Source organism: Macrobrachium nipponense, chromosome 41 (assembly GCF_015104395.2).
Source record: "Macrobrachium nipponense isolate FS-2020 chromosome 41, ASM1510439v2, whole genome shotgun sequence".
Classification (NCBI taxonomy): domain Eukaryota; kingdom Metazoa; phylum Arthropoda; class Malacostraca; order Decapoda; family Palaemonidae; genus Macrobrachium; species Macrobrachium nipponense.
In genome coordinates, this window is record NC_061102.1 from 25,761,038 (window position 1) to 25,775,709 (window position 14,672).

The 14,672-nt window shown below is 36.9% G+C and overlaps 1 protein-coding gene across 1 annotated transcript in view; it reads right to left on the bottom strand.

Annotated features, from left to right (window-relative positions):
- Positions 1-1,655: 1,655 nt before the first annotated feature.
- Positions 1,656-14,672, bottom strand: part of LOC135212806 (transcription factor Dp-1-like) — a 185,900-nt gene continuing 172,883 nt past the window's right edge. Inside the window, exon 10 of the mRNA XM_064246577.1 lies at positions 1,656-6,870. Within this exon, the coding sequence (XP_064102647.1) occupies positions 6,596-6,870 (275 nt within the window). The 3' untranslated portion in view covers positions 1,656-6,595. The remainder of the gene's footprint in view (positions 6,871-14,672) is intronic.

Below are 14,672 nucleotides of genomic sequence, written 5' to 3' on the forward strand. Positions count from 1 at the left end.
ATGGAATGCTCCATAAAGTTTTCAAAAGCTCCTGATGGGGCCTTATAATAACCTCGTCAGCATGAAGCAGCAACTGCCTATCGCCGTTTCTCAAGCCTATGAAGTAGGGCCCTCCAAAGCCTCCGGAACATCCTGAAGAAGTGCAATTGGTGGACAAAGCACCTCAAGAAATGGAAGAGGCATCTCCCAGAGATGCAATTCCTCTGCTTTGCTATGCATATATATGTTCACAATTATTAATCGGACAAAACTAACTTATGATCATCTTAAATCAACATTCATCACTGGTGAGTACCTTTATGATTTACGTAATCTTAAACTTATCATAATTTCATATTTTTTCAATACACATTTAAATATTTGGGTTCAGTACTCAGCTGTTCACTGTACTTGAGAATGTACCAATGTTACCCCTATCTACTGTATACTTAACCCTTGTATGCCAACTGGACATATTATACATCAACTAAAATTGTCTGTTGTGTGCATATTTAACGTACGATACGTCGACTACAAAAAGTTTTTAATATTCGCGGAAAAATAGTTATAGGCCTAGTTTGCCAAAAATTTTAAATCACGAGCCTTGAGGGATGCTGGGAGTTCACGGACCAAGCTGTTGTTTTGTTTACAAGCATTACCCAGGCGCGCATGCGTGAATTTCTTTCTTCTCGCACTAAAAAGCATCAGCGACACATCTCAGAAATTCTTTCGTTACATTGTCGTAATTTTTGCACCGTTTTATATTAGCTGTTACATAGAGTTTTATATTATGAAAATGTGCGCAATTTCATGTAAAATACAACAAAAAACAACCCATGGTTGTAGCTTTTATCAGTTTTGAAATATTTTCATATAAATCACTATAAGTGCCAAAATTTCTACCTTCGGTTAACTTTGACTCGACTGAAATGGTCGAAAAACGCAATTGTAAGCCAAAACTCTTACATTTTAGTAATAATCAATCATTTACCTTCATTTTGAAACAAATTGGAAAACTCTAGCACAATATTTCGATTTACGGTGAATTTTTTAAAAACACTTTTTCCTTACGTCAGCGAAAAAATCAAATTCTTTCGTCAGATTGTCGTAATGTTTGTACCATTTTATATTAGCTGTTACATAAAGTTTTATATATGAAAATCTGCGTAATTTCATGTAGAATACAACTAAAAACAACCCATGGTTGTAGCTTTTATCAGTTTTGAAATATTTTCATATAAATCACGATAAGTACCAAAATTTCAAGCTACGGTCAACTTAGACTCGACTGAAATGGTCGAAAAACGCAATTGTAAGCTAAAACTCTTATATTCTAGTAATATTCAATCATTTACCTTCATTTTGCAACAAATTGGAAGTCTCTAGCACAATATTTCGATTTATGGTGAATTTTTGAAAAAAACTTTCTTACGTCTATGCGGTAACTCTGCTGAAAAAATCAGAAATTCTTTCGTCAGTTTGTCGTAATGTTTGCACCGTTTTATATTAGCCGTTACATAAAGTGCAATTTCTTGTAGAATACAACAAAAAATAACTCATGGTTGTAGTTTATATCAGTTTTGAAATATTTTCATATAAATCATGAATAGAAAAAATTCTACCTTCGGTCAAATTTAACTCGAAGTCTCTAGAACAATATTTTGATTTATGGTGAATTTTTGAAAAAAAAAAAAAAAAAAAAATTTACGTCCACGCGTTACGAATTCATGCATCATTTTGTGATATTTTCTCTGTGTTGCTTTGATAGTTTTAAAGTTTGTAATATACCAAAATCATCGCAATTTAGTGTACAATACAACAAAAAAATTAACTCTTTAGCTTTCACCGTTTTGCTCACAGCGCGATTTGTATGCAATTATATATGACATTTTTTTTGGTGCTGTCATATACTACTATTCCAATATTTATATGGGAGATTTTTTTCATTTCTGATGATGGTTGCATACTAAACTTCAGGCAATGACCAAAAAAGGAGCCAAAAATGAACTAATCTTGAAAACTAAGCATACTGTGATTTAAAAAAAAAAAAAAAAACTTTCTTTCCGCTTTGACGCTAATTTCCGAACGCCGCCGGCATACAAGACACACTTTGGTAAATAGCGGCTCAACATTTAAGAGTTAAAAGATAACATAAGGCTTGAATGCTGTATGAAAGAAAACATGCAAGCCTAGATATAAGGGTAGCTTGATTAGTTTTCACCTAGGTAAGAGTAACAGTTGTTGGAGTGTTCACACATGCCTGTAAGCCATATATTTTTTATGATAATGTTTTAAGATGATGACTGTAATTTAATGAAGTGTTTTAGGATGATAGTTTAAGATGGTTTTGGTGTTTTGAACTATTAAAACAGGCAGTTATAAGCATTTTTAGATGGGGTCTCAAGTATTCACGGATTTCAGTCACTCTCAGGCGGTTCTGGTCCCTAACTGCCCCCGAATGCCAGGGGTCAACTGTACTGTCATTTCCTCAGTTTTTAAAAACTTTATGTTCATTAATTTCAATATAAAATAAACTTTTGTGGAATATACATACAAACTGAAAAACATGTACAGTTTACAAAGTAACACACATGGCTTAAACTACCCAACTATGTTGGGCCAGAAATTTTTTTGGCCAAAAGTGTCTCGGTATACATGGGGTATGTGGTATTTTAAGACTTTCACAGTAAAGGATGTAGGCTTGCACAGCTTTTATTTTATATAATAATATATATCTCATATAAAGGAAAACTAAACACTAAAATAAGAGATATTAGAAATACGGAATAACATTTCACATCATGAACATGACATCCCAAATGGAACAAAATATGGAGTAAAATTAGGATTACAACCAACATAATACAGTTATTACGTACTATAGGGAAAAAAAGAAAAGAAATTTAATCTTCACGAGCTGAAAATTTGGTGCACCTTATTGCCAGGTACAGTCTTATATTCTTGCTTATGCATGATTTACTGATACATGTTTTTAACTTACTGTAATTTAACTTTTGCCAGTTAACAACATTCCCCAAAAGTCAGGATTCATTTGATTAAAGCAATAAAACTGCAAATATTGATCTATAGATATGGTTTGTTTGTCTGTTTGTATGGTGTTTTCACGTTGCATGGAACCAGTGGTTATTCAGCAACGGGACCAACGGCTTTACAAACTTCCGAACCACGTCGAGAGAGAACTTCTATCTCCAGAAATACACATCTCAACACCTCGGAATGCCCGAGACTCGATACAGGAATGAATCTGTGGCTTCATATTTTTTTTCTATGGTTTACTTACACTTTTAATTAAGAAAAATTTACGCACTTCATTCAGATGTCATATACAAGTTATGATTACTGTCTAGTAGCGATAACCTCCTCTGAGGTAAAGATATGCCAATGAAAAACATAACCTTTGGCTTTCTGAAAAAATTAAGTTTAAAACAATAAATTAATTTTGATCCCATGAAATACCATACACCAAGCTGTACATGCCTGATATCAAAATAACTACTACAACATTTTACTATGTAAATTCTCATTATAATTATTATTGTTATCTTTTTTAATCTGCCACCATGCTCAACTTTCATTGGGCTGACCCAAACCTACTAAGTTCTTTAAAGTGTATTCAGTATTTAAGAAATCATGTTACACATGAGATTTTGAATATTCACAGAAAAGAGTTTATAATCAGATAAGGTTAATGACTTTTTTAAACAATTTTTTTTTTTACTCAAAATAGGGTTATCATTTATTTATTGCCTTTTTAACTAAATGTGCATGGTTGCATGCTATCTGATAAACTGTTGCAGAATTTTAAATAAAGCAAATAATTTTTTTTTTTTATAAACTTCATTCCAAACTTTAAGATAACTTTAATTTATATGTCACATAACCTTGACCTTCTATCAAGGATGTCCAAGTTATTTATCAACCAACCTATTTCACTCAAGATTTATTTTTTTCTTTTTTTAAATCCCAGCTATTTCTTCACAATACTTATACTCCTTCCTGATTTACTGTTTCCCTCCCTACTACATTATGCCTATACCACTCTGTCAAATATTTTTCTAAATGGTATCTTCAATTTGCCTATTCCATAACCATCTTTCTTTTTGTCTAGAAACTCCTCTATGCTACTTAGCTGCCTCACTGTCCCTTTACCTTTTCCTTTCTGGTGTCCTCGTTCTCACGACTCCCATGACACTGTCATTTTCTATCTTTCTCCGAGGAAATCAGCAACACTGACCTTGCACAATTATGACTGTTACTTTCCTTTCACAGCTGGTTTGATGATATATTCCTACTCAAGATTCCCCCCCACCCCCACAACATAATTCCATCCCTTGAGAAACAAGTGTAGAACTTCCTTTTGAATAAATTTGGACTTTTTCCATTTTTTTTTTTTTTTTTACTGTTAACATTAGGTATGGGGGTAGATTACGCAACTGGCTTGTCTTCCAATTGGTCTTGGCATAAAAACAAAATTTCATAAAAATAACATAATACTGTATCACTTACCTTTCCAATGGTGTTAAGACAGTTTCTATTGTGTTCCTGCCACTTTATCAAAATCTTGCTCTGTGCTTCATAAGCAACAGCAATTGGTAATCAGTAACTGTAATTCCCACAAATTTTGTTGCTTTAATCATTTGGTGGAAGCATGAAGGAGGCTGCCAAATACTGAATAATTCCTTCCAGCATTACTAAGTAGGTGCATGCAAGTTTTGCCATTTAACCTACCTCCACCTTTATATTCATAAAAAGTCACAACCCTCTCAGACTCCTGAGAGAGCCTGGAATTAGACCTTGGATCTTTTCAACCACTGAATTGTGTACATACTCTTCCTGGAGTCATAGCTGAAGAAAATGAGGTACAATCTTGACAAGTGCATTCATCAGCTTAAAAACACATTCCATGTACAGTAGACATTCATTGAAGCCATACATTGTAACTAATGAAAAAGTTAATAAAGCCAGATATACACAAGTAATAATTTCCAATAATGGAGATTGGTGGTTTTTTTAAGATCGTGTTACCACCTTACCCCTTTAATTCTTCCCAAGAGTACCAATTCATCATGCATCTTTGTGCAAGATGTGTCATTAAAAGTACTGAAGTCTTATAATTTCATGCACAATACAAGGATAAATTAGGTTTTATAACAAAATTTTAAATACAGATTTGAAGTATGCAAAGAACTTTCGTATGTACCTAAGCTTCATAACCTGATATAATAATAATAACTAGGAAAATGAGTAGGTTCAACAAGTATTATATCCTAAAACAAACTGATATATGGAAAATTCAAACCAAGTCTACAGAAAAAATAGCTGTAATTTTTTCTAATTTCAATTTCAATTTGAACGATGATAATCCACAACTTACAAATAAGTGAAATTCCAGTTTAAGGTGGACTAGTCATAACTTCAGGTACATTATCAACATAGATATATATATTAAGGTAAAATAAAAATTTTTGTTTGTAGTGAGAACTGAAGATCTGAGAACCTAAGAATATAAGTTGACAGATGGCCTAATTCTCCTCAGTCTTAAGTGTTTTGGATTAAATTCTAAATTCAAACTTAATACTCTAAGACAAACTGCATTAGCAAACAAATATTACAAAACTGCTGGAGTGTGAAATAATTAGATGAAACAAACTTAGCTCTTCATGCATTATATACCATTTAATATAAGTACAGTACCAATATTTCAACCAAACATTTCAAAACTAAGTAACTCGGGTATCAATTAAACAGCATATAATGATAAAAGATAAAAAAGGAGTGATTTTAATTTATACCTCGATTCTCCATATACTTTGAGCAACAGTTAAAAAATAGCAACAATTTTCTTCGTACCAAATTACATTGAGCTCAAGATAGAAGTCAAGCGTCTCTTGCGATCCTACTGTAATGTACATAACTAGATGATGAGAGAAGTATAATTGTATTAGTCTTCTAGAGCAAACATCCTCTTTTGTCATAATGACAGAAGCACTCATCATGCTAAAAAGGGGGTAGGCTGTTGAGTATGAGAAATATTGCATATAAACAGTCCTAAAGTCACAGGAAACTAATGGATCATACCATAAAAAAACAAGATAAGGACGGAAACAAATGAACAATTCCTATCATGTTCATAAAGGAAAATGTCAAAATCAGTATGTCAATGCTTGTTATATTCCTTTCATGTTTTGTTGTAGTATGATCCTATGCCACTAGAGATACAGTAGTACATATTGTACTTAACTTTGTACTGAATCCCAAGGCTGAGACCCTTGTGCCATGAAAATGGCTCCAATAACACATCCCGTATACAAATTTTTTTCTTCCACTTCCACAAATTACTATACCTAAGTTTTTCAACTAATGCATTATGCCCATATTTCACTGCTTTCTGATTATTAGCAATCCAATTAATCTCACATTCTCTCATCCACTGTATACTAGCTTGCAAAACTTCTCTCTCTCTCTCTTTAGGGCCAACATACAAATGCATACAATAGAAAATAACACATCACTGGCCTTTGCCTGAATCCAACTTGCAGCCTTAAAAGTTTTAAAATTTCACTTTTAATATACTAATTATATCCTAAATATTTAATTAACTCATATCTACATCCGATTCATCCATTATATCTTCATCATCTTCATCCCCAAATGATGAAGGAGATACAGAATCTGGTCGGTGCTCATTTTGGAGGGATATAAGAGATGACTGACGTGATATGATACCCAATCCACTACTAGTCCCACCAGAACTGCCAGTTCGAATCATACTGCCCATTTCTAGATCTTCTTCTGAAAGGTTGTCAAGTCCAAGGATGCAATAGTCCTCGCGTAAATTTAGTTTGGGTTCATTGTTCCCTTCAGCTAGATCTGAAAATAACGATGGGTACTTTAAATATGACAATTTGATTATTTATTTCTCTTGGGCAAAAAATTGCCTCACTCAGCGCACAATCTTATTGACCAAAGGATATCATGTCAGCTTTACCTTCATTAATTTTTGCTCATGTAAATTTCCCTTGTGTTAAAATTAAATAAACTTTTTACCCTCGTATGCATTGAAAGAAGTAAAACTGACAGAATCAAGTAGCTACAACATGGTATGAAAAAAAAAAAAAAAAAAAAAAAAAAAAAAAAAAAAAAAAAAAAAAAAAAAAAAAAAAAAAAAAAAAAAAAAAAAAATAATAATAATAATTGAATAGTCCAAGTTACTCCTTTAAAGTTTTTGAAAATTCAGCAAGTAAATATTGCTGAGGATTCTAAAAAAAAATTTCCTAAACGGATCCTTCTTCTAAACTTGGCATTTGTGGTAAGTTAATTAACTGTTCAGATGGTGTACCCAACATGTTTTCTAGCATATTTCAGCATTTTATCCACAAAATGGTACAGTACTACATAGCAAGTATCCTTTTTCATATTTGTGTACAATCAAAGCTGTATGTTTGTAACAAAGATGACACACTAATAAGCTAAACATAACTAAATGTTTGTCACCATTTACACTAATACACAAAGCTGATTCGCACAAATAAATCAACCATTTATTAGTTACTTGGTCAAAAGTTTTAGAGCAAGAAAATTTCTTGTGTGACACTTAAAAGGTGCTGTCACATGGACCTTTTACTAGATATCTAGAATTCAGGTAGATATGGCTAGGGCATGCCAACCTCATGTCACAAGCCTTGTCTATTTCTAACACTGAAAATCTTACTTGGTAATTAATTCATAGAGCACATGTAGTATAATGCTACTTTGTAAAGTTATTGATATAAATACTTTGTCTTCAATTCTTCAACAAAGATAACAATCTTAGACCAGAAGACTACAAACATGAGCAACTTTAGTTTTTCCACCTGTACGTACTGGCTTCAGTGCGCGAAATCAAAAGGCAATTAGCTAAAATATACATACAGGAAATGTTCTGTGTGACAATACCTGTAATGGTGGCCTGCATCTCTGCATAAAATAAGCCATTTGGGTTAATAATTATATAAACATGAAATCCTCTATACACAAAATTCAGTATCCAAATGATATGTGGGATACATGAACTTCAATATAATGTATTTTATTGTCACTTATTCAAAGAAACATTAGATTTTTTTTTACTATAAATTTTATTTTATGTCACAAGACCAAACTCTCTTGATGTAAAGCTTTATTACCACAGTGGTATATGCCTTAGGCTAACTATAATGCTAGATGTGAATGCTAATTTGTTCAACTTACAAACTCAAGTTACAAATGAGATCTCAAAATGAACTTGTTTGTATGCAGAGGACTACTTTTATATGGATCAATAAACTGTCACCAATACATAGTGAAGGATAAAATATCTGTACTTCAACACAGTGATCTTGTTTTGAAGAAGACAATCCAATAATGATATTGATAAATACATTTATTTTTTTTATCAGATTCAGCACTCCAAAACTTTGCAATTTACAAAAATCATTTTTGGGGAATGGTGGAGATGGAAAAAAAAACAATGGGGGAGGAGGGGAGTAGGCCTACTGGTAAAAAAGGAAATGGCTACAGATGTGATATAGTACATGTCAAAACACTCAAGGATGACCTGGAAGTTCCATTTATTCACAACTATCTGGGAGAACTGAAGAAAAACAAAAAATTACATTTTTAATAAATTTGTATTTTTCATAACTAACAAACCTTAGGTCCTAACATTAGGATAATACTAGCACCAGCTGGAAAACCGGTAGAATTAATAAAAAAAACTTGTGTGATCCAGGGACTATTGGCATCTGTACCCGGCCACAGGGAAATGTAGTTCCCAGAATGCCCTGGGCATCCCGTAACCTATCAGTTACTCTTCCAACCCAGTTTCGACTATTAGAGGGGCATTTTTCGAGGTTGGGTCCCTTTTTATATGTTAAGACCTCAAGTTTTTTATTAGTTTAAATTTATAAATAAATAAAATTTATTTTAAAAAAAATTTTTTGTCATTTTTTATTCAATATAACGAAACAAACCTTCGGTCTTAACATTAGGATAGACTTACTTATTAGTAGGAGGCAAGCCTCTCTAACTGACTGGGAGTTTGCCACCTAACATTAGGATAGACTTACTTATTAGTAGGAGGCAAGCCTCTCTAACTGACTGGGAGTTTGCCACTTTCATCCATTTCTGAATAAAACATTCTAAGACAATGGACTACAACCTCAGAACCAAAGATATATGAGAATCTATTGGTTTCCCTCTCTGGGTGTTTTATACAATATATAGCTTATTGGATTACAGAAGATGGAGACCTATCTGTTCTCATAAGAAGCTCAAGTCCCTATATGTGGATATTATCACCCCAATCTCTCCCTGCTACTGAGAGGGGTGTGTTGCTACTGAAAAGCATCCTATGCTCTTGATTATCTGTACAGAATGGCTGTCTCACTCACCTGAATATCTAGCTCGTTCCAGCTTATGATAGTACTCTCCCTCTTAATGCCCATATGTAAAGAAGTACATAGAAAATGTAGGAAAGAAGCGAGACCAGTCTTTTCATTCATTCTACTTTCATACCTTCATCTTAGACTAGACACTAACTGACCCGCAAGGGGTACTGGATGAGCTATACCAATTGTTGAGCAGTCACCACCGGACCCAAGGAAAAAGTGTCCAAGGATCTATGGGCAACAGCTTTTAAATAAAAAGGAAGTGAAAGTTGTCACCCACTTTCAAAATCTTCTCCACAGACATATTTTTCTTGAGTGCCAAAGAAGTGCTCAGACCGCTGATGTCATGAGCTTTAGTTCTCTCCAGATTATTTGGCACTCCAGTTTCTGTTACATATGCATTCCTGATAGTTTCTCTCAACCAAAACGATACTGTATTCCTGGACACTTCCTTCTTGTTCCGTCCTGTACTCACAAAAAGCCTTCGGCATCCTGGTCTGAGTTGTCGAGTTCTTTTTAAGTAAGCTCATAAATTCTCCCAAAGAAGGTATCGAAAAGTAGGGAAATCTGTCATCTAATACTGAGGGTTTTGAGTTTTGGCTACCAATTCTGGAATAAATTTGAAGACCAAAGACTTCCAACCTCTAGAAGGCTTCACCACAAGACAGACCATGTAGCTCCCCCACCCTTTTGGTCGAGGCTAGAGCCAACAGGAAGACTACTTTCAGGGTTAAGCTTCTATCTGTGGACTGTCGCAAGCTCATTTGGGGGTTTTGTAAGGCTGCTCAGTACCACAGTTGAATCCCAATCTGGAGCTTTTAGTTCCTTCAGGGAACAGGACTGCTCAAAACTCATTAACATAAACATTTCCCACAAAAGAAGAAATGTCCACGCCTTTTATCCACAGAACCGAAGCTAGTGCAGCCCTGTATCCCTTTATGGCAGATACAGGCAGATGCCTTTCTGTTCTGAGATATATAAGAAAATCCACTCCGAGATATATCAGAAAATCCACTAACTGTGAATAGTGGTTCTGAGTGCAGAAAGGCTCCCTCTACGACACCAATCACAGTACACAGACCATTTTCTCTGGTACACAGCTATTGATGACGTTCTGATATTTCCTGCCATCTGTGATGCTGCTTTCTGAGAAAAGCCACTCGCTCGCAATAGGTACTTGACCGTCTCCACCCGTGAAGTGATAAGGACTGCATTGACTGGTGGTACCTCTCCACGTGTGGTTGGCACAGTAGGTTGTTCCAGGGAGGTAACTCTGCACATCTATTAGAAGTTCCAACAGGTCCGGAAACCATTCTGCCTTCGGCCACAATGGGGCTACCAGTCATCTTGAGGTTCTGAGACCGTATCACCTTGTTCAAAACCTGATGGATCAGCCAAAACAGAGGAAATGCCTATACGTCCAGATTGCCCCATGGGTATTGTAGAATATCTTCTGCTACTGCATCTGCGTCCGGGATTACTGAACAATATACCTCCAACTTTTTGTTGTACCTGGTTGAGAACAGGTCTATGATTGGCCTTTCCCACAAGATGAACATTCTGTCTACTACTTCCTGATGGAAGGACCACTCTGTTCCTAGAATCAGGTCCCTGTGGCTCAATTTGTCAGCTACTACATTTCTTTTCCCTGGAATATATCTGGCCCTGATGTCTACTAAGTTCTCTGCAGCCCAGTGATTTAGTTGACCTGTCATCAGGTGTAGCTGACGAGATACCAGGCCTCCTTGCTTGTTTACATAGGCTACTACTGTGGTATTGTCTGACATCAATACCACTGAGTGTTCTTTCACTCTCTCCCAGAATTCCTATAGTGCTAGAAAAGCTGCTTTTAACTTTAGCACGTTTATATGGAGTTCCCTGTTCTTGTGATCCCACTTCCCCGAAATCATCAATTCCTCCATGTGCGCGCCCCAACCTTCGAGCCACGCATCCAAGAACAGCAGGAGATCCGGAAAATGTTGCTAAGGGGGAACTCCCACTGTCAGACTGCTGTCCTGCAACCACCACAGTAGGTCTTTCTTCACCTCTGTCGACAAGGGAATTTGCTCATATGGGTGACCTACAGTTAGTGACCAAAACTCTTTCATCCTCCATATTAAGGATCAAAGATGGTCTCCCATGTGGCACCAGCTTCTCCAAGGAACTTCCCAGGACTACTTGCTACTGTTTTGCTGGTTGTGATTAGTTTTCCTAGAAAGGCATTCACTACTTGCTTGCATTTCTCTACCCTCTGGTCTGAATGGAAAGCTTTGGCCTTTACTGGGATCCAAACTAGACTTCTCTTGATTTATCACAATGCCTAGGCTGCGACAAAACTATAGAAGGATATCCCTCTCCCAAAGTAATTTTTCTTGAGACTTTGCTATCACCATCCAGTCGTTATCTTATTAACCTGATCCCCCGAGCATGTGTCCAAGTCGACACGAGAGTAAATACCCTTGTGAATACTTGGAGAGACGTTGTCAATCCGAAGCACAGGCCTCTGAATTGGAAAACTTTCCCCGCAAGATTGAAGCAGAGAAATTTCCTGGAAGATTAATGGACTGGGATCAAAGTATGCATCCTTCAAGTCTATTGTCAGCATAAAATCCTTGTCCCTGATTGCTGCTAGAACTGTCCTTGGGATCTCCATTTCGAATCTCGTTTTCCTTATGAACAGATTCAATGTTGACAGATCTATAAATGTCCTCCAATCTCCATTGGCCTTGGGGACAAGGAAAATACGGCTGTGAAACCCCCTTGAAGAAAGAGTTACTTGTTCTACAGTTACCTTCTCCATCATCATCTTGCAGGATAAGAAATTTCTGAGATTCCTGAGCATAAGAGGTGTGGTAATGGTTGTTCTGTCAGGGGTGGAGTAAAGTCGAATGGAATCATACATCCGACTCGAGTACATTCACCACCCACTGCTCTTGCTCCAAATTTCTGCCACACCCTCCAATGATTTGCCAGGCATCCCCCAACTGGCGTGACCGAGAGGTGAGAGGCGCCCATCCTATCATCTTGAACCTCTCCCTCTGCCTCTAATACCCCTTCCTCTATTAGGTCCATTGTGAAAGGGCCGATGAGCTAACTTCTTTGGAGAAGCGGGTCTTGCTGATCTGGGGGAGGAATTATGTTTCCCTGGTCTCTTTTGAGGTATTTGTTGGTGTTCTCACCTCACTAGAATTAGCATGGCTTCCAAATGCTTTATTAACTGCCTGTTGTACTAATCTATCATTAGTATACATCCTTCTTCTATCAATAGCAGCTTCTAGTATACCTTTCGGCGCCAGCAATTGCGACTAAGATATCCCCATTCCGAATTGTTAACAGGGAATCCAAATCTATAGTATGGCTTAATCTAGCCAATGCTGCATCTCTCCTCATCAACAGGATATTGGCCCATACATTGGCACTCAAATTTGTCTGCCTATTGGACTAATCATTAGTATCCTTCTTCTATCCATAGCAGCTTCTAGTATACCTTTTGGCAAGAGCAATTGCAACTCTAAGATATCCCCATTCCAAACTGCTAATAGAGAATCCAAATCTATAGTATGACTTAATCTAGCCAATGCTGCATCTCTCCTCATCAACAGGATATTACCCCATACACTGGCAGTCAAATTTGTCAAGTAAAAAATTGCTTTTGAACCAGACAGAAGCAATCTCATAAACATTGCCTCATCCACTAAGCTCCTTCTTGATTCTGGGGATGTAATTTTAGCTACTGCCTTTGACCAAAGGTCCAACCAAGAAACAGTCTGAATGACAGAAGCCTTTGCTTCTCATGTAGCAGCCTCCTGACAAGTCACTGATGTGCATTCCATCTTCACCTGATCCAAGGTTACTCCAGGTTTTAACTTTACCACATCTGGGTTGATTTGTCTTAATAATAATGGAACCATAGGTGTCGCATAATATATCCTATGTCTCAGTAATGGAAGGGAAAGGAACTTGAATGATCTATTTGATCATAAAGAATTATCCCTTCCAGAAATCCATGCATTAACATGTTATAACACACTAATTCATACAACACCTTAGTATCCTTTTTCAGTCCAAATATCATGTTGAAGTATACTGGCAGGTGTCTCCGGACTCCTTGAAAGGTTATTGAATTGTCGAATCTAATCAACCACCTCCGCATACGAAGCCAGAAACTCCTGATTCTCCCCTTCCTCCAATTCCAAAGCATTCTGCTCGACCGCAGAAGTTAGTTCACTCCTGTCCTCTGACAAACTTTCATGTGATTCATGGCCGTCTGACCCTGCGACCATGGCATCTTTGATCTCTGACTGCCATTGTTGGCTCGATCTTGAATAGCCACCAGGAGAACCCGACTGCCTAAATGCTTCTATACTTGTGGATCTAGAGAGAACCCCGTCTATTCCTCCAGGATGACGGCTGTCGTGAAGTAGACCTAACTTCCTCTACTTCTATTAATATTGTCAACAGTCGTTGGGCTATCATTCCTCACAGCTGTCAGGGAAGTTGACTTTGATCTTCTGGTGTCGAGGCGAACAGCTCCTTCCATCGGTGCACCCAGAGGGGTTACCAACTCTTTATTATTTGACCTTTTAATGGGAGCTTTTTCATCCTATCATCTTATTATAAAAGGTCTCACAGGAGAAACTGGTATAAGTTCTCCATTCTTTGTATTGATGTCCACTCTGTTGATTTCCTCAACGGCAGTGGTGTATCTACTAACGGTTTTGTCCTCACCGTCGGCATTGTTGTCTCAGCCGCCATTCCAGTGGCTGTCAACCCTTTCATCTGTGCTAACACATGTACATGACAGTGGTCATTGTCATTACCTTTGTCAGCCACTGCCTTCTTTACTTCGTTTTTGACAGGGATGTGACAGCCCTCGCTCGAAGATGAAGAAAAGTTTAATCTTACCCTCTTGGCACGAGGATCAGTCACAAAGTCCCTTATCCTCCAACGCTTGACTGGTACACACGGTGACGTCATCGAGCTTTGCCATGACATTGAACTAGAAGATGACGACAGCGATTCACATCTTTTCTTTTTGTCTTTATCTGTTTTGTCCTCTAAAGCTTGCAATTTCTTCATAACTGCATGTACTACCGAGTTTGAAAGCGTATTCGTCTCCGGAGGGAACGAGAATGTGAGAGAGGCAGTAGATTTTGATGTCACGGTGGCAGCCATGTCAGTTTGTGACGTCACTGATGGTGTCAGTTGTGACGTCACCACGCTTGATGGGAGACGCTGAGCAGCTACTGCTGGTATCCCTGCATG